The following is a 19910-nucleotide window of genomic DNA, read 5'->3' on the forward strand; positions in this document are numbered from 1 at the left end:
TTTTGAGACGGAGTCTCGCTCTGTCGCCCAGGCTGGAGTGCAGTGGCACAATCTCGGCTCACTGCAAGCTCCGCCTCCCGGGTTCACGCCATTCTCCTGCCTCAGCCTCTCCGAGTAGCTGGGACTACATGCGCCCGCCACCACGCCCGGCTAATTTTTTGTATTTTTAGTAGATACGGGGTTTCACCGTGGTCTCGATCTCCTGACCTCGTGATCCGCCCGCCTCGGCCTCCCAAAGTGCTGGGATTACAAGCGTGAGCCACCGCGCCCGGCCACCATTTACATTTTATTCTATGAAAACATTTCCTGAACTTTACGTAGAGAGTTTCTGGAAACTGGAAACTGAGAAAGAGCACTTACAATGGTGGTTCACTTGCATCTGTCGTGTTCACCCTGGGATGGAACAGTCCGAGTGGAGTAGGGAATACAGGCCTGCCCATGTGCCCATGCTTCTCAAGGAGGCACTTCTCATGTCCAGGTCAAGTGGATCCTTATTTTAATTTATTTTATTTTAATTTAATTTTATTTATTTTATTTTATTTTATTTTAATTTTATTTTATTTGTTTTATTTTATTTATTTTATTTTATTTTATTTTTTGAGATGGAGCCTCACTGCAGTGCCCAGGCTGGAGTGCAATGGCACGATCTCACCTCACTGCAACCTCTGATTCCCAGGTTCAAGCAATTCTCCTGCCTCAGCCTCCCGAGTAGCTGGGATTACAGGCACATGCCACCATGCCTGACTAATTTTTGTATTTTTAGTAGACACGGGGTTTCACCATATTGGCCAGGCTGGTCTCGAACTCCTGACCTCAGGTGATCCACCTGCCTCGGTCTCCCAAAGTGCTGGGATTACAGGCGTCAGCCACTGCGCCTGGCCAGGATCCTATTTTTAGATGCCATCCATTACTCAGACATTACTCAAAATTATGCCACGTTTTAGCCTGCTTCAGGTTTACCATCTGGAAATTAGAAAGTTAAAGGAGGAAGCATGGCCTCCCACATCCTCATGGTCACCCAGCTTCTTAATCACCCTCATGCTGAGCCTCCTCACCCCCTTGCTAGGTGTGCCACACAGCTGCTAGGGCTTCCTTTACTGTGCCCTTGGAGTGGTTCCAGCATTTCCTGCATTCCATGTTCTCTTTCCTCTTTCTAGGATTTCATATTTGTTAGACACGGGGATAAACTTTCTGGGTTCTTATATGTCAAAAATGTTTTTTTTTGGCCTGGTGCAATGGCTCACACCTGTAATCCCAGCCCTTTGGGAGGCTGAGGCAGGAGGATCGCTTGAGCCCAGGAGGTTGAGGCTGCAGTGAGCTGCGTTCACACCACTGCACTCCAGCCTGGGCAACAGAGTGAGACCCTGTCTCAAAAAATTTTTTTATTTCTCACATATGATTGGTTGGTTGATAGATTGTGGTTCGGAAGTGTTTTCCCTTAGATGTCTGAAGGGGTTGCTGTAACACCCGGTGTTGCTCACAAAGTCTGGCGTGTAATGATTCTTACCTGTAACTTGTATCTCTGCTCTGGGAACCTTTGGGATCATTTGTTTTTCCTTGGTGTTCTGAAATTTTGTGAGGCTGGGTCTAAATGGTAACTCTTAGTTTTTCTTTTTCATTGAGGATGGCACTAGTAGGTAGGTGAACCTTGCCAATTTGAAGACTTAGGTCTGTCTTCAGCTCTGAAATTTTCAAAGAATACAGTTGACCCTTGAATAATTTGGGTTTGAACTGCGCGGGTTCACTTAAAATGGATTTTTTTTCAACCAAACGCAGATTGAAAATACAGTATTTGCAGGATGTGAACCCGAGTATACAGAGGGCCAACTTTTCCTGTAGTGGGGCTCCTGGGGCCAACTTCAGGATTTGATTACATATGGATTTTGGAGTACTTGGGTGCCCTGGGACAAATCCACTGTGTATACCAAGTGAAAACTGTATTTTCTTAATTCTTTCTCTCCATTTCCTCTGTTCTTTCCTCTGGGATTCTTTTTTTTTTTTTTTTTTTGAGACAGAGTCTCGCTTGTTGGCCAGGCTGGAGTGCAGTGGCACGATCTGGGCTCACTGCAACCTCCATCTCCCGGGCTCAGGCGATTCTCCTGCCTCACCCTCCCGAGTAGCTGGGACTACAGGCATGTACCACCACGTCTGGCTATATTTTGTATTTTTTAGTAGAGACAGGGCTGGTCTTGAACTCGTGACCTCAGGTGATCCACCCACCTTGGCCTCCCAAAGTTCTGGGACTACAGGCATGAGCCACTGCACCTGGCCGCCTCTGGGATTCATTTTTTTTTTTTTTTTTTTTTGAGATGGAGTCTTGTTCTGTTACCCAGGCTGGAGTGCAGTGGCACGATCTTGGCTCACTGCAACTTTCACCTCCCGGGTTCAAGTGATTCTCCTGCCTCAGCCTCTCGAGTAGCTGGGATTACAGGCATGCACCACCACACCTGGCTAATTTTTATATTTTTGGTAGAGACGGGGTTTCACCATGTTGGCCAGGCTGGTCTCGAACTCCTGACCTCAAGCGATCTGCCCGCCTTGGCCTCCCTAAGTGTTGGGATTACAGGCGTCAGCCACGCCTCTGGGATTCTTAATAGGCAGATGGGGACGTTCCCTCCTTTCCTGATCGCTGTTCTCTGACAGTTCCCAGTGCTTTCTCATTCTCTGAAAGAGTTTCTTGACTTTTTTTCCTTTGTTCTTCTATTTTTTAATAGAATTTTAGCATTCATATGTTTACTTTTGATGAAGACTAAAGGATTTTAAATTGACTTTGAAAAACATTTTTTAGATTCACATGGTTGAGATTCCTCGTGTGGCACAGAGTGTACATAACCTAAACTATTCCCCTCCCCCACCCTTTATCACTAGGTCTCTAGCCGCAGCTTGGGGAGAGTGTGGGAGGGAGAGGGGATCAATGCCACAGTTCCCAAAGCTTGCCCACAGGCTGTCTTCCTCTTGATATCTGTTCTTTTCTTAATCCCATTCTGATCCCTGCTGTTTGCTAGACTGGAGCCTCTCATCCTGGCCATCCATGTTTCCAATTTAGGGCTCCATGATTCATGCTGATGATCCTGTCCACCTTCTGTTTTTAGAAACTCATAAAAATCTCCGGTTTGCTGATATCACCCTCTACTTCTTTTTTTAGGATGATTATGTGTGTCTTTTTTTTTTTTTTTTTTTTTTTTTGGGGACAGTTTTTCTCTTACTGCCCAGGCTGGAGTGCAATGGTGCAGTCTTGGCTCACTGCAACCTCTGCCTCCTGGGTTCAAGCGATTCTCTTGCCTCAGCCTCCCGAGTAGCTGGGATTACGGGCACATGCCACCACCACACCCAGCTGATTTTTGTGTTTTTGGTAGAGACGGGGTTTCACCATGCTGGTCAGGCTGGTCTCGAACTCCTGACCTCAGGTGATCCACTCACCTCAGCCTCCCAAAGTGCTGGGATTACAGGCATGAGCCACCGCACCCGGCCTGTGTGTCTTTACTGTCATTAAAATGTGATTTTGTGAGGAGTGATAATTAGGTGGAACTTGGAATGCCAAGGTAGGATTTTAATCCAGAGTTTGATATGGTCAGGTTTGCATTTTAAAAGTCACTGGTGGACAGCTGAAGGAAGGAATGGGCGGGACAAGATCATATAGGGTAGCCACTTGGCATCCAGGTGAGAAGGAAAAAAGCATGACCAGGGCAGAGGCCATGAAGATGGCAGCAGACTCTACAGATATTGGAGACTCGTAGAACCACAGTTTCTGCACCAGAGAAGGCTGATGTTTGATGCCAGCCATGGAGTTCAGCAGTCTGGAGCAGAGGAGCCACAGGTAAAATCATATAGGAAAGAGTCCTGAGAACCGCAGATGGGCCCTGGAGCCACAGTCAGTGAGTGACATCTAGAAATGTGGGTAGTTAGGGCCAGGCTGAGTGGAATTGATGTGCGTGAGATCTGCCATTGTGGAGCAGTAATGAGTCAGCGTGAGTGACTGGCATGCGGATCTGATTGATAGCACATAGTCGTGTGCTTCTGGCTGGAAGACAGGGCACACGGGACAGGTTCAAGAGGACTTGGTGACTCAGTTGGATGTGGACATGAAGGAGAGGGAAGACTCCAGGATGATTCCCAGATTTCCGGTCGCCTGGGTGATGCCATCCTGAAGATGGGGGCTTTGGGAAGGTGTTGCCTAGGTTGTGTTTAAGGTGCCTGCAGGTTGAGAGATGCAGTAGTGGTCGAGTCTGGGGGAGTCTGGGGGAGTCTGGGGCTGCTAGTTCTTCCAGCTAGCTCTGGACCCAACTCCTCCTGCTCTATGGGAGCCCTGCACCGTTCATTATTCCTGCACAGCAGCCTCTTCCCTTCCCCATTTAAATGTGCTCAAACTCCTCCCACCCGTCTCCGCCCAACCTTCTTTGGTGTGCCACCTGTTTTGTGCCAGTCCCGCCACCTGCAGACTTCCCAAAGCAGCTTTCTGTCTATGACATCTTGATTTCCACTGCTGATTTTAGCACCACTGCTGAGTGTTTTGTTTTTGTTTTTTTTTTTAAATGTAGAGAACTACAAAGCTTTATTGAACGACATTGTAGAACCAGGACCTGTTAGGTACACTTTTTTTTTTTTTTTTTTTTTTTTTTTGAGATGGAGTTTCACTCTTGTTGCCCAGGCTGGAGTACAATGGTGCGATCTTGGTCACCACAACCTCCGCCTCCCAGGTTCAAGCAATTCTCCTGCGTCAGCCTCCTGAGTAGTTGGGAATACAGGCATGCGCCACTACACCCGGCTAATTTTGTATTTTTAGTAGAGACAGGGTTTCTCCATGTTGGTCAGGCTGGTCTCTCAAACTCCCAACCTCAGGTGATCCACCCACCTCGGCCTTCCAAAGTGCTGGGATTGCAGGCATGAGCCACCACGCCCGGCCCAGGTACACTTCTTAAACCCTCCCTCCATTCACTTCTCTTTGGCCCCATCTCCATGTCTGCCCCATTCCAGGGCAGCACTCTCCTATCTGGTCTCTCCCCATCCATCCTTGTTCTTTTAGCCCATTCTTCACATAGCTGCAATCTTTCTGAAATGAACCCCTGCGTGCACCTCCTTCCGTTACCCAGTGCTCCCAGTGCCTTAGGATGACATCCCAGATATCTCCCTTGCCCCTACTCCCCACCTGGTCTGGGGCCTACGTCTGCTTCTGGCCTCATCCCCGTCCTCTCTTTCCTTCATTTCTCTGCCCTGACTTCTCAGGACCCCTCTCAATTCCTGAGACTTCCGGAGCTCAGGCCTTTGCGCATAGGTTTCCCTCTGCCTGCGGTGACTTTCTCTCTACCTCTTTGCCTGCTGATTCTTCCTCATTTTCTCTGTGCCCCTTAAAATGACACTCCCTCTGGGAGTCACACAGGGTTCTGTTGCAGCTCTCTGCATACTTGCAGCTATTTTCTTAATTATTTGTAATTTGTTCAAGGTTTGCCATCCTTTCTCTGTTATGAGCAGGGCACATGTCTGTTGCTTTCTCATTATCCCCTGTGTGTTGTCCAGTCACTGGTTTGGCTTGTGACATATTTAAGAGTTGGCAGTATGCATGTGCATGCAAATGTATGAACATGTGTCTCTGTGTGTGTATACTCGGGGGTGGGATTAGCTCTGAACCGATGAGCTTGTTGCCTAAAGATAAGAATCCCACGTCGTGTGTCCTGAGAGGAGAGATAGGAGAAACTGAAGAGGCAGAAAAGCTAGGCTGGCTTCACTAAAACCAGCAGGGAGACTTTGATGGGGAATGGTTAGCAGCGTTACAGAGGGATAAAATACCTCCTAAATTTGGCATTTTCAGAAGTCATTTAGCAACCTAGTCTTTTAATTGCAGGGACTCTTAAAAAATTACAAAATGAGTACAGCACATATTTGTATCTGACTCATCTAACGAAGTTTGTGGTTTCAGAAATAATGAGTCATTCTGAAACAGTGCATTGTTTCACAGCTTTTAAGTTGCACAAGTAATACAGTGCATTACTATATACCTTTCACTTACATTCACAAATTATGAGTAGTTTGCTACATTTGGTTTCTCTCACACACACATACACACACACAATGATCACATTCTGATTTTTTTTTTTTTTTTTTGAGACAGTCTCGCTCTATCCTGACCTCAGGTGATCCACTCATCTTGGCTTCCCAAACTGTTGGGATTACAGGCGTGAGCCACCGTGCCTAGCCACATTCAGAAATTGTAATAGGTACCACAGTCTATAGTCAGATGTTCCCAATTATCCCAATCATATCTTTATAGTTGTTCTTTTTAAAAAAATCCAGGTTCTATTAAAAGGTCATGCTTGCATTTAATGTGTTCCTTTAATCTGAAAGAGTTCCTCAGTTTTTTGTTTGTTTTAGTCTTTCAATACATTAACATTTTCATCTGGGTGTGGTGGCTCACACCTGTAATGGGAGGCCGAGCAGGAGGATCATTTGAGGCCAGAAGTTCAAGACCAGCTTGGGCAACACAGTGAGGCCCCATCTTTATGAAAATTAAGAAAATTAGTCAAATGTGGTGGCGCATGCCTGTAGTCCTAGCTATTCAGGAGGCTGAGGTGGGAGGATTGCTTGAGCCCAGGAGTTCAAGGTTACAGTGAGCTATTAGATTGGTGCAAAAGTAATTGCAGTTTTGCCATTAAAAAAGGCACAAATTGGTTGGGCGCGGTGGCTCACGCCTGTAATCTCAGCACTTTGGGAGGCCAAGGCAGGCAGAACACGAGGTCAGGAGATCGAGACCATCCTGGCTAACACGGTGAAACCCTGTCTCTACTAAAAATACAAAAAAAAAATTAGCCGGGCATGGTGGCGGGTGCCTGTAGTCCCAGCTACTTGGGAGGCTGAGGCAGGAGAATGGTGTGAGTCCAGGAGACAGAGGTTGCAGTGAGCCGAGATCATGCCACTGCACTCCAGCCTGGGCGACAGAGCAAGACTCCATCTCAAAAAAAAAAAAAGGCTGGGCGCAGTGGCTCATGCCTTTAATCCCAGCACTTTGGGAGGGCAAGGCAGGCGATTCACGAGTTCAGGAGATGGAGACCATCCTGGCTAACACAGTGAAACCCCGTCTCTACTAAAAATACAAAAAATTAGCCAGGCATGGTGGCGAGCGCCTGTAGTCCCAGCTACTCAGGAGGCTGAGGCAGGAGAATGGCGTGAACCCGGGAGGCGGAGCTTGCAGTGAGCCAAGATCATGCCACCACGCTCTAGCCTGGGCGACAGAGAGATACTCTTTCAAAAAAAAAAAAAAGGCAAAAGCTGCTATTACTTTCACTTTTGCATCACCCTAATATAATAGTGAGTGTACCGCTGCACTTCAGCCTGGGCAACAGAGTGAGGCCTTTTCTCGAGGGGAAAAAAAAAAAATTAACATTTTTGAGTTCAGGTGATTTTGCCAAATGTCCCTCAATTTGAGTTTGGTTGTTTCCTTATGGTTACATTCAGGTTAAACCTTTTTGGTGGCAATACTGTCTACATGAGTGATGCTGCATCCTCAGTCAGTCCATCAAGTAAGAAGGACACAATGTCTGTTTCTCCCATTGTTGGTATAAATCTGATCACATGGTGAAGGTTGTGTCTGCCAGGGTTCTTCACTGTAAGGGTATGTTTTCCCCATTGATGATTCTTGCCTGAATGAGTTATTACTATTGTCTTAGTCCATTCTATGCTGTTATAACAGAATACCACAGACTGCGTAATTTATAATGAAAACAAATACATTCTCACAGTTACGAAGGCTGGGAAGTCTGATATTAAGGTGCCAGCATCTGGTGAGGGCCTTCTTGCTGCATCATCCCATGGCAGAAAGTGAGAAGGTAAGAGAGGTGAGTGAGTGAGCAAGCAAGAGAGGGCTGCACTTGCATTTATAACAGACCCACTCTCAAGATAACAAACCCACTCCCATGATAGGGACATTCATTCATTCCTGAGGCCAGAGCCCTCATGACCTGATCGCCTCTTAAAGGTCACACCTCTCAGCACTCATGCATTGCAGATTAAGTTTCTAACACATGAACTTCGGGGGACACATTCAAATCACAGCAACCACAGTGATTATAAAATGGTAATTTTCAGGCCGGGTGCAGTGGCTCATGCCTGCAATCCCAGCACTTTGGGAGGCCAAGGTGGGTGGATCACTTGAGGTCAGGAGTTCAAGACCATCCTGGCTAACATGGTGAAACCCCGTCTCTACTAAAATTACAAAAATTAGCTGAGCATGGTGGTGGGCATCTGTAATCCCAGCTGAGGCAGGAGAATCAGAGGTAGGAGGTTTTTTTAATAAAAAATAGTGAATTACAGGAACTCTTGCTTACAATACAATGCCATCTAATTAATGAGAAGGAATGATTGAGTTAAGCAAATCACCATTTCACAACTGTCATAGTAAGAACTGATTCAGGCAAGAATCATCAATAGGTGCTAAAACTCATAGGTGAAAGTTTGATGAGGAGTAAGATACTTACAGTCCCCAAACACATACCACAAGATACCTACTAATTAAAATGGGAAAGTTATGATGGAGAAACCTGGCAGACACCACATCAACTAAGTACCTTCTCATGTCCTCCTCTCACTGGTCGTTTGTGTTTATGGCGGCTGATGCTTTTGACAGTTAATGTCACATCTGAGGCAGTGTTCCATAACCCCAGCCTTGGAGGGCACTTTTTGGGGCAGAGGACAGATTGTCCTGTTATCTTTTGGTCTGGTTCCAGGCAGGAGCCCTTTCTTTCAGGGGATGCTTATTTTATGAGAAGGAGATCAGAGTCTCTACTAAAAATACAAAAAATTAGCCAGTGTGGCAGCGGGCGCCTATAGTCCCAGCTACTCGGGAGGCTGAGGCAGGAGAATGGCATGAACCCAGGAGGCGGAGCTTGCAGTGAGCCGAGATCGTGCCACTGCACTCCAGCCTGGGTGACAGAGTGAGACTATGTCTCAAAAACAAACAAACAAAAAAAGTTTTATAGTTTGGTCCCATGGGAAATCTGAAAAAATGGGGGGCTGCTCAGAAGCTCGTCATAACAGTGTCTCCTCTTATATAGATAGCCTCTAGTGGTTTATAAGCTGAAGCTGAAACCATGTTCACGCACTTGATGCCTTGCTTTATTAAGAACTCCCAAGTCCCAGGTGGGTGTTCAACACGTTTCTTTGATTAAGAAGGCAGGGTTCTGTTCCCTTCTTAAAAACTCAGGCTTTCTCTCACCATTTGCTTGCCAGGCAGTGTTAGGTGTTTTGGATACAGCTGTGAGTCTGTTCCACGGAGGAGTTCATCCTTCAGTGGAAAGAGACAGAAAATGCAGTTGTGTGGTAGGTACACGGGAGAGGTGCTCTGGGTGGTCATGAGCTGCCCTGAGAGCTCAGGGGCAGATAAGCTGCTCTGCTTCCATGTGAACTTCTGTACTGTGAATTAATTCACGCGTGGCAGGTGAGCGGGGGAGGATGTTGGTATAATGGAGACACTGCTTTGGTTCACCTGTGATTTTGCCTAGGCAAAAGTGGTGGAATAGTGGGAGGAGAATGACAGTGTTCAGCAGGAAAGGAAAAAGTCCTCTGACTGCTCTGCCGCAGGAGCCCCTGTGGGCTCCTGGGAACAAGAAAAAACAGTGCCTGCAGCTGGCACTCCCGTAGAAAGCCACATCCTAGCCTGCTGGGGGTCTTGGCCGTGGTGGGCTACGCTGCCTCCAGGCCCATCTTAGTAACAGCCCCCTGGCTCAGAACTCCTCTTTCATCTGCACTGTCTTGGCACCTGTCAGCCTTGCTCTAATTAAAGTTTGCCAGGCTTTCTATTTGACTTTTTTGGTGCAGTTTTAATACCCATGGTGGCAGCCTCTCGCCCCACTGAACTGCCTGCCTGGGTGGCCCAAAAGATTTTGTTAGTGCTCTAGTGACAATGTTTTGTAGGTTTGAGTGGTCTGCTCTAGCCCCATGTTTCACAGAAGTCCTGTTAATTATGTGCAATAAGATAACATGAGGTTTTCTAAGAATGTATATATTGCTTTATAGCAGAAATGTATGTATTTCAGAGGAATTTAAAACTTGTGAGCTAGATAGACTATAAAGGGAAGAAACATCCCTAAAACAAACAGGAAACAATTTTAAGAAGCGGCAGTAGAACTCTGTGTGCATTTACTTAGCAATCTGCATTTCTAAAGTGCTTTGTACACATTCTGTCTATGTTAAAAGCCTCAGTAGCAGCTTGGAGGCCAGTTCTGGGGCCAGTGTTTCCGATGGGAAGCTCAGGCTCCATCCAGCCTGTGGCTGGACTGGCCAGATGCAATGTCACTCCCCAGGTAGCTGCCCTTGATCTATCAGGAGCACCTTGAGAGCTGGGAATTGATTTCTAAGCCTGGTTTGAGCTGAAGGCCACACAGCCAGTGCAGGAGGAGACCCTGCCCCAGAAATAGGCCAGCGCTTGTTATGCAGGCCTTGGCGGTTCCCCGTTTCCTTATGTAACCTCAGTGTTCACGCTGTTCCCTTTTGTTGATTCTCTCCGTGTGACTGTTTTTCTATCAATCTCCTTAGCTAATGAGCTCCTTATAAGGAGAATGGATGGATCAGAGCACAGCTCCGTACACAGTGGTGGGGCATAGCCATCTGCCAGGGTGGACTTTCCCAGAACTCCCCTGTTGTGGGCCTGCAGAGAGAGGCTGGGCTTGTTTCTGCCTTGTTTGGAATAATAAAGCTGCCTGTGTTTCCTGTGTTCACTTTTCAGTCACCAGTTATTCAGTCTCCTACACTTGGGGCGGCTGTCCTGCTTCCCTGGCCTCACTGCTGTGCTCAGTGACCTCTGCAGCAGAGCAGTGACTGCCACAGGCTGGCGAACGGAAGGACGTGGCCCATGCCCTTCAGGAATGTTTTGGGGAGATGGACACGTGCATGCAGACCTGAGGGTGTTCAGAGCACAGGGAGGGAGGCAGAGTCTGCAGCAAGGGGTGGAGCCGAGGAGGGAGGCAGGCCTGGGGAGGGGACAGAGGCCCAGCAGGAAGTGGGAAAGGAGAGGGCATGGCAGGCAGTTACCAGAGCCCTCCTGAGATGCCAGAGTCCCCAGGGGTTGGTTCCTTGCAGTGTCCTGCCCAGTGCAAGGACACCTGCTTGCCCTTTTTGTTTGAGATGGAGTCTCGCTCTGTCGCCCAGGCTGGAGTGCAATGGTGTAATCTCAGCTCACTGCAACCCCCACCTCCTGGGTTCAAGTAATTCTCCTGCTTCAGTCTCATGAGTAGCTAGGATCACAGGTATGCGCCAACACACTCGGCTAATTTTTGTATTTTTAGTGGAGACGGGGCTTCACCACGTTGGCCAGGCTGGTCTCGAACTCCTGACTTTGGGTGATCCACCCACCTCGACCTCCCAAAGTGCTGTGATTACAGGTGTGAGCCACCACGCCCGGCCAAAGGAACAGATTATTAAAGAAGATAAGAATGGGAGGAGGTGGAGGATGCAGGGTCCAGGGCATGTGGGGAAGGACACTTCCTCAGCTGTACCATTGCACTCTAGCCTGGGTGACAGAGAGAGATTCTGTCTCAAAAAAACAAAAAATAAATAAATAAAATGATATTACAAAGGACACAGATGAAGAGATGCACAGGGTGAGGTGTGAGAAGGAGTGCAGTGTTTCCATGCCCTCCTTGGGTGCACCATCCTTCAGGAACCTCCATGTGTTTGGCTGTCCTGAAGCTTTCCGTACCTTTTCCTCGTAGCCCTTTTTTGGATTCTCCATTGGATAGACATGACTCAAGCATGGACAACTGGGTGGAAATGTGAGTGGATGAAAAGGCATGATCTCAGACTGACAGGCTGAATGGGGAAACTCAGCAAAGCCTATCTGTTCCGATGCTTCTTGGCCTCTCTGTACGGCTCCTTCTAGGGGAGGGGCAGGACCCCTTCTGAAATGTGGGTCTTATGAGTCACAGTCAAACAAGGTAGGTCAGAGAATTTCTTTATGGACAGCTCCAAGACAGAAAGATAGAGGGAGATATATTTTTAGTTATCATGGCCTGTCTTGGGGAGAAGTAACAAGGGCTATGGGAGTTATGTGCCAGCAACTGTGGACCAAAGCCAACATAGCTGACCCTTGAACAGCACAGGTTTGAACTATGCAGGTCCACTTGTACTGGATTTTTTTCAGCCAAACGTGACTGAAAATGCAGTATTCCTGGGATGTGAAACCCACGTATATGGAGGGCTGCTGACTGCGGAACCTAAGTATGTGAGGACTTCGGCATATGTGGGGGTCCTGCAACCAACCCCTGTGTGTACATACTGCAAGGTGACTACTACACATACATACCGTAACATCGCAGACCACACTCCGCTTCCTACAGAGGTTGTGCTGAGGGGTCTGGTTATGTCCCCCAGCACGCCTCTTTTTGCTGTCCTTGAGGACTGCCTCCCAGGAGGGTAGCAGAAGCCCCTTCCTTCAAGTCTTCAAGCCGCTGACCTATGGCTGTGTGGTCAGGCGGAGGAGGGAGCTGGAATTTGTGAGTTGAACATGGAAGAGCTGTAGATTCCTATGCAGGAAAATGGCAGTTTGGGGCGAAATTGGAATCAGATTAGATGAGGTCTGTGTCCTGACCGCAGTTTAGCAGCAGCAGGCACATCATGTAGACTTTCCGAGCCTTGGCTTCCACGTCTGTAAACTGAGGATAGCAGCTCTCACCTCAGGAGGTGTGGTATGATGAGATGCGAGGGGTCCAAAGCCCAGAGCTGCCCAAAGAGCAGGTGCGTAGGCGGTGGTAGCCGTGGCATGGATGTGTCTGGACAGCCGAGGGAGGGTGTGCAGGCATCTGTCAACAAAACTTGGGGTTTGGTTGTGCAGTTCCTCCCCTGCCTCAGCTGATGACTTTCTCCATCCTTCTCTGAGGTAACAGCAGTTCTCGAAGGAGATGCTGGCCCATATTCTCACCACTCAACTGTCCTACTCCCTGCACTGGTGCTATTCTTGTCCTTCCTTCCACTACAGCTGAGGAAATGTTGTTCCCCACATGCCTTGGACCCTGCAACCTCCACCTCCACCTCCTCCCATTCTTCTTTAATAATCTGTCCCTTTGGCTGAGCGCGGTGGCTCATGCCTGTAATCCCAGCACTTTGGGAGGCTGAGGCTGGCAGATCACGAGGTCAGGAGATTGAGACCATCCTGGCTAACACGGTGAAACCCCGTCTCTACTAAAAATACAAAAAAAAGAAATAGCTGAGTGTGGTGGTGGGCGCCTGTAGTCCCAGCTACTTGGGAGGCTGAAGCAGGAGAATCGCTTGAACCCAGGAGGTGGAGGTTGCAGTGAGCCGAGACCTGCCATTGCACTGCAGCCCTGGCAACAGTGCGAGACTCCGTCTCAAAATAAATAAATAAAATAATAATAATCTGTCCCTTTTTCCTGCATCTTCTCTACTGATCATTTTCAGCAGTGTGCGCGCATCTGCCATTCTCTTGATCTTTATCCCACTCTTCCTTTAATCCTCTTTCAGGAAATGCAAACGCAGAGGGGGAAACCCTAAGGAATCATCCTCCAGTCTTCATCTTCCTGCACCTGTTGATCTTCAAGACCTGTTGGTTCTGCCTCCACAGCACATATCCATTTCCATCATCTTTGCTGTCACCCTGGCCCAAGCCAACGTTTTCTCGAGTCAACTACCGAAATAGTTTCCTAGCTGATCTCTCTGTTTTTCTTCTGGCTCCCCTAAAATTCAGTCTCCGTACTCTGGCCAGGTGACCTTTATACAACAGAAATCAGTACCATCCCCTGCTTAAAAGTCTTCCATGGGTCCTGGTGCCTATGAACTGGCCCCTGCCTCATGTTGGGCTCATTTTCCTGCACGAAAGTCTTATTAGCACATGCTGTTCTCTCGGCCTAGAATGTTCTACTTTTCAAATTTCTCACTCCTCAACCTTTAGCTTTCTGCCTGAAAGGCCTTCCTGACATCCTGTATCCAAGGCCTCCATTTTTCTCTTCTCAGTGCATCCAATTCATTTTGATATAGCGGAACCCATCCCAATTCATAATTTTGTATTTATAAGTTTACTTATTTTCTGTCTTTCCCATTAGCTTATGTTCCACGAGGGCAGTGGTTGTGTTTCCAGTGCCTAGCAGAATGTGTGGTACAAAAAAACTCTTCGAATGAACTAACGAACCAACAGGGAAGAGCGGTGGTGATGGAGGTTTACAGAGAAGGCAGTGACCAGCTGCCCCACTGATTGAATTACCTGCTTTTCCTTATCCAAGACAAGGCATGACAGTTTTGCACATGTGTAGGATCCAGCGGTTATGAGATAGGGTGGACTCCAGTTGTTGTTCTGAACTTTAGTAGGAAGCCACCCCTGTGAATGAGCCTCTATGTACAGGGTGCTCCAAATATAAAATCACTTTAAAAAAAAGAGGCAGCATAACATAGTATAAGGAACACAGGCCTGTGAGTACTGATTTAGCTTCTGGTCTTTGGTTTGTGTATTAGCTTTGTTTTTCTTTTCTTTGTTTTCTTTTCTTATTTGTGAAATAAGAGAGATTGGACTAGAAAGATAAAAGTCCTCTCCAGTTTGGCTGTGTTAATGGAGTACCTCACAGTGTTATCAGCAATCAAAACATTTAATTATCCTTTGAAACCAGAATATGGAGCCATGATGGTTCTAGGGTTAGTCGGGTGGTTCAAAGGTGTCATCAGGGACCCAGGCTCTACTGTTGTCTTCTGCTTTGCCATCAGCTTTGTCTCCAGGCTTGTCCCTTGTGGTCACAGTGTGGCTGCTGCAGCTCTAGGCATCACACCCTTCCACAAGAGCATCAAAAGCAGAAAAGGATGGGCATGGGGCAGAGCTCTCCTCATGGGTCCCTCTCTGTTCATCAGGAAGTAAAATCTTTCCTGGAGGTCCCCTAGCAGATGTTCTTGTATGTCTCACTGGCCAGAACCACTTCATGTATCCACTAGACCAATCATGAGAATGGAAGTGCCATAATTTCCTTATCCCAAATATAAATTCATCCCCCAGAGCTGACCTGTTACCCGCTGTACTCGATACAGCTTAGTCCTGTGAACAGAGGAGGAGCAAGGGCAGGCTGCTGCATGGGCTGCCTCATGGACCTGAAGTTCTGTGATTCTTAAGGCTCCGCCTTTGGGAGGCTTCCTTGTTATGCTGCAGGGACTAATTGTGTTATTCACATCTCCAGTGAGGCAATGGCAAAGAACAACATTTTTTAAGGAAGGCTTTACGTTCCTGAATGAGGTAGGAAACAGATGGATTCACTGGCCAAGAAAAATTCAGTGAAAAAACAGCCTAGCAGGTCCTCTGTAGTATAGGGGCCCATGATTGAGCTGTCTGTTGCTAAGAGGGAGTAGAAAAGATTAGAGATAATTGTAAATTATGAGGCAAGACCTCAGCTAACTTCCTCAGCAAACTACTGGTTCTTCTGCCTGTCCAGGCTGCAACTTCAAGTATTCCTAGTAAGTAGAATCTTTCTTTAAAGCTGCTTAATAAAGTCAGATAATAAAGGATGAATGTATTTGTAATGGCCATTTTTTTTTTTTTTTTTTTTTTTTTGAGATGGAATCTCACTCTGTCATCCTGGTTGGAGTGCAATGGTGTGATGATCTCGGCTCACTGTGTTCTCTGCCTCCCGGGTTCAGGCAATTCTCCTGTCTCAGCCACCTGAGTAGCTGGGATTACAGGTGCCCACCACCATGCCTAGCTAATTTTCGTATTTTTAGGAAAGACGGGGTTTCACCATGTTGGCCAGGCTGGTCTCAAATGCCTGACCTCAAGTGATCTGCCTGCCTCGGCCTCCTGAAGTACTGGGATTATAAGCATGAGCCACCATGCCTGGCCTGTAATGGCCATATTAAGAACATACTATGTGCCGGGAACTGTGCTAGGTCTTCAGGATACCAATACAAAGGGACAAGGTCCTAGTCCTTAAGAGGCTGACATTCCAGTTGAGGGATACCACAGGTATCAGATAAGCCAGCTCTATGACAAGTGAGTTATGGGGCAGGAGAATGGGAGTGGCCACCTCTACCTAAGAGGTGACCAAGAAAGGAAGTGACCTTATAAGAGCAACAGATGCTTTGTCTGTTGTTGAGAATAGCATGAGCCTGAGGGAGCCATTGGTCAAGAATGGCAGGCACTGGACGTGTGGAGCTGAGGCTGGGGGCTTCTGCAGCCATGCTGGGAAGTGTACGTCTTACACTGCAGGTAAAGCAAACAAACACTTCCCATAGGCAAGTCTTTAGGTAATGTCAATCAAATTATTTCCCAGTTTTCTCTCCCAGAGATTACAGAAGGATTTTATTTCATTTACTTAATACATTACATTGATTATGTTCATTTATATATTACATATGTATTATGGACCAGTTAATAACAAAATATATACCTTTGCTATAAACCATGGATAGACTAGTTTATAGCAAAATGTCTAAAAGGGATATTGTGGTATCTGTTGCTCTTATAAAGTCACTTCCTTTCTTGGTCACCTCTTAGGCAGAGGTGGCCGCTCCCATTCTCTTGCCCCATAACTCAATTGTCATAGAGCCTGCTTATCTGATACGTGTTATATCTCTCAACTAGATACTGGTCAAACCTCTTAAGTACTAAGATCTTGTCCCTTTGTATTGGTATCCCCAGTAGTGGTTTCTAGTATTTTTTTGTTGTTTTTTTTGAGACAAGGTCTTGCTCTGTCACCCAGGCTGGAGTGCAGTGGTGCAATCACAGCTCACTGCAGCCTCAACCTCCTGGGCTCAAGTGATCCTGACTCTCCCACTTCATTCTCCCGAAATAGCTGGAACCACAGATGTACACCACCCTGCCCACTAAGTTTTGTATTTTTTTGTAGAGATGGAGTTTCACCATGTTGCCCAGGCTGGTCTCGAACTTCTGATCTAATGGCTTAAAGATGACCAAAAAATTTAATATTTGCTATTTCCCAATTTTTGTCAACTCTGCTGCTAGTATTTCTCAGTAGACAGGGGCATTGCTAGACTCTTGCTCTCCAGCAGTCTGCAGAGGTACTCAGAAATGATTCTGCCCATAGTCCTAGGCAAATCTCTTGTGGTGTTTGTGGGAAGCCAGAAAGATCCTTGCCTGGAGCCACAGGTGGTGCTGACTCCAGTGCTTACTGCCTCAGGCCTTTGTTCAAGTGTCACCTTATCCATGATGTCGGCCTCTTTAAAACTGCAGTCCTGCCCATCCGGATCTTTCTCACTCTGCTTTTTCATTTTTCATACCACACATATCTCCATAGTGTTTACTAACTTCTATTTGTTTATTATTATGTTTACCCCTGCTAGACTCTGAGTCTGTTAAAATTTAGTAGGGATCTCTGTGTGTTCTGTTCACTGATGTATCTCAAGCACTTAGAACAGGGTCCCTCAACCCCTGGGCTGCAGACTAGTACTGGTCCGTGGCCTGTTAGGAACTGGGCCACACGGCAGAAGGTGAGCAGGCAGGCGAGCATTACTGCCTGAGCTCTGCATCCTGTCAGATCAGCAGCATTCTATTCTCATAGGAGCTGAACCCTATTGTGAACTGTGCACGCAGGGGATGTAGGCTGTGCGTTCCTTATGAGAATCTGATGCATCACCCCCACCCCTGGTCTGTGGAAACACTGTCTTCCATGAAGCTGGTCCCTGGTGCCAGAAAGGTTGGGGACCGCTGACCTAGAACAATGCCTTACAGAAGACCTAGACTCAAAGAGCGGTACCTAGGTAGTTAGGAAGTATAGGAAGTCGATCGGTTCTTGGAAACTGTGACTTGAAGCAAAATGATGCACTGTATAACAAAGCCAATTTTACCACAGTTGATACTGTTAAGAGAAAAACTTCGGCTGAATTCAATTTAAAAGGGCTTAACTGAGCAAAGAATGATTCACAAATTGCGCAGCCTGCTGAGCCAGAGTAGGCTCAGAGACTCCAGTGCAGTCACGTGGTGGAAGATAATTTATGGACAGAAAAAAGAAAGTGATGGACAGAAAAAGGAAAAGTGACACACAGAAAATGGAAGTGAGGAACAGAAACAGCTGGATTGGTTATAGCTCGGCATTTGCCCTTTTTGAACACGGTTTGAACAGTTGGCCACATTTGACTGGCCAAAAGTCGGGGATTGGCACGAGTGCAGGCTATAGTCTTGTTTACACGTCCACTTGTTATAGTCCACGATGTACACAGAAACCTTTAGGCCAAATTTAAAATATGTAAGGAGGCAGCTTTAGGCTAAACTTGATTTAACAATATAAACAAGAGTTAACTTCCTATGACATATACTTCAGTCACAGTTTGTGAACCCACCGAGGAGATTGAGGACTTACAGTACCCCCTTAAGGCTTCTCCACCTCTTGTCATTGGCCATCCTGTGTCACTAAACAGAAAGGAGTTGCTAAGTCAAGAATGAAGATCTTACTGAGTTTGCTAGAGCAAGCTGCTTATCCCTGCTTGCATGTCTTTAGTATTGAGGGTAAAGGCCATAGTGCCCTGGAAGGTGAACTTTAGAGGTTGTTAAAGGGTCATGGAAAAAAGAGGAGGTGGGGTCTTGGATTGTGGTTGCCTAGCACTATAAACCAACTGTAACAGATGGTATTCTTTTAAACAGGTATAAAAGTTTGGTCACGGGGACCCGAGCAAGAGGGGTCATTGCTGTCCTCTGGGTCCTTGCCTTTGGCATCGGATTGACTCCATTCCTGGGGTGGAACAGTAAAGACAGTGCCACCAACAACTGCACAGAACCCTGGGATGGAACCACGAATGAAAGCTGCTGCCTTGTGAAGTGTCTCTTTGAGAATGTGGTCCCCATGAGCTACATGGTATATTTCAATTTCTTTGGGTGTGTTCTGCCCCCACTGCTTATAATGCTGGTGATCTACATCAAGATCTTCATGGTGGCCTGCAGGCAGCTTCAGCGCACTGAGCTAATGGACCACTCAAGGACCACCCTCCAGCGGGAGATCCATGCAGCCAAGTCACTGGCCATGATTGTGGGGATTTTTGCCCTGTGCTGGCTACCGGTGCATGCTGTCAACTGTGTCACCCTTTTCCAGCCAGCTCAGGGTAAAAATAAGCCCAAGTGGGCAATGAATATGGCCATTCTTCTGTCACATGCCAATTCAGTTGTCAATCCCATTGTCTATGCTTACCGAAACCGAGACTTCCGCTATACTTTTCACAAAATTATCTCCAGGTATCTTCTCTGCCAAGCAGATGTCAAGAGTGGGAATGGTCAGGCTGGGGTACAGCCTGCTCTCAGTGTGGGCCTATGACCTAGGCTCTCGCCTCTTCCAGGAGAAGATACAAATCCACAAGAAACAAAGAGGACACGGCTGGCTGATTCTCATTGTGAAAGATAGCTACACCTCACAACGAAATGGACTGCCTCTTGAGCACTTCCCTGGAGCTACCATGTATCTAGCTAATATGTATGTGTCAGTAGTAGGCTCCAAGGATTGACAAATACATTTATGATCTATTCAGCTGCTTTTACTGTGTGGATGATGCCGACAGCTTGAATGGATTCTAACAGACTCTTTTGTTTTTAAAAGTCTGCCTTGTTTATGGTGGAAAATTACTGAAACTATTTTACTGTGAAACATTGTGAACTATTATAATGCAAATACTTTTTAACTTAGAAGCAATGGAAAAATAAACATTGGCTGTACTAAAAATGTATACTTGTTCCCAGGAAGGTGACCTCAAAAATTAAAAGTATAATTATTCAGCTGGGCGACGTGGCTCACACCTGTAATTCCAGCACTTTGGGAGGCCAAGGCAGGCGGATCACGAGGTCAGGAGTTCAAAACCAGCCTGTCCAATATGGTGAAACTCCGTCTCTACTAAAAAATACAAAAATTAGCTGGGTATGGTGGCACGTGCCAGCTACTCGGGAGGCTGAGGCAGGAGAATCACATGAACCCGGGAGGCGGAGGCTGCAGTGAGCCCAGATT

The 19910-nt window shown here is 46.9% G+C and overlaps 1 protein-coding gene across 1 annotated transcript in view; it reads left to right on the forward strand.

The window, feature by feature from the left end:
- The window catches only part of LOC116463821 (adenosine receptor A2b), a 29555-nt gene extending 9706 nt beyond the window's left edge, over positions 1–19849 (forward strand). The window contains exon 2 of the mRNA XM_032147086.2: positions 18566–19849. Coding sequence (XP_032002977.1) covers positions 18566–19229 — 664 coding nt within the window. The 3' untranslated portion in view covers positions 19230–19849. The remainder of the gene's footprint in view (positions 1–18565) is intronic.
- The last annotated feature ends 61 nt before the right edge of the window (positions 19850–19910 follow it).

The sequence above is a fragment of the Hylobates moloch genome, unplaced genomic scaffold (assembly GCF_009828535.3).
Source record: "Hylobates moloch isolate HMO894 unplaced genomic scaffold, HMol_V3 SCAFFOLD_69, whole genome shotgun sequence".
Classification (NCBI taxonomy): Eukaryota; Metazoa; Chordata; class Mammalia; order Primates; family Hylobatidae; genus Hylobates; species Hylobates moloch.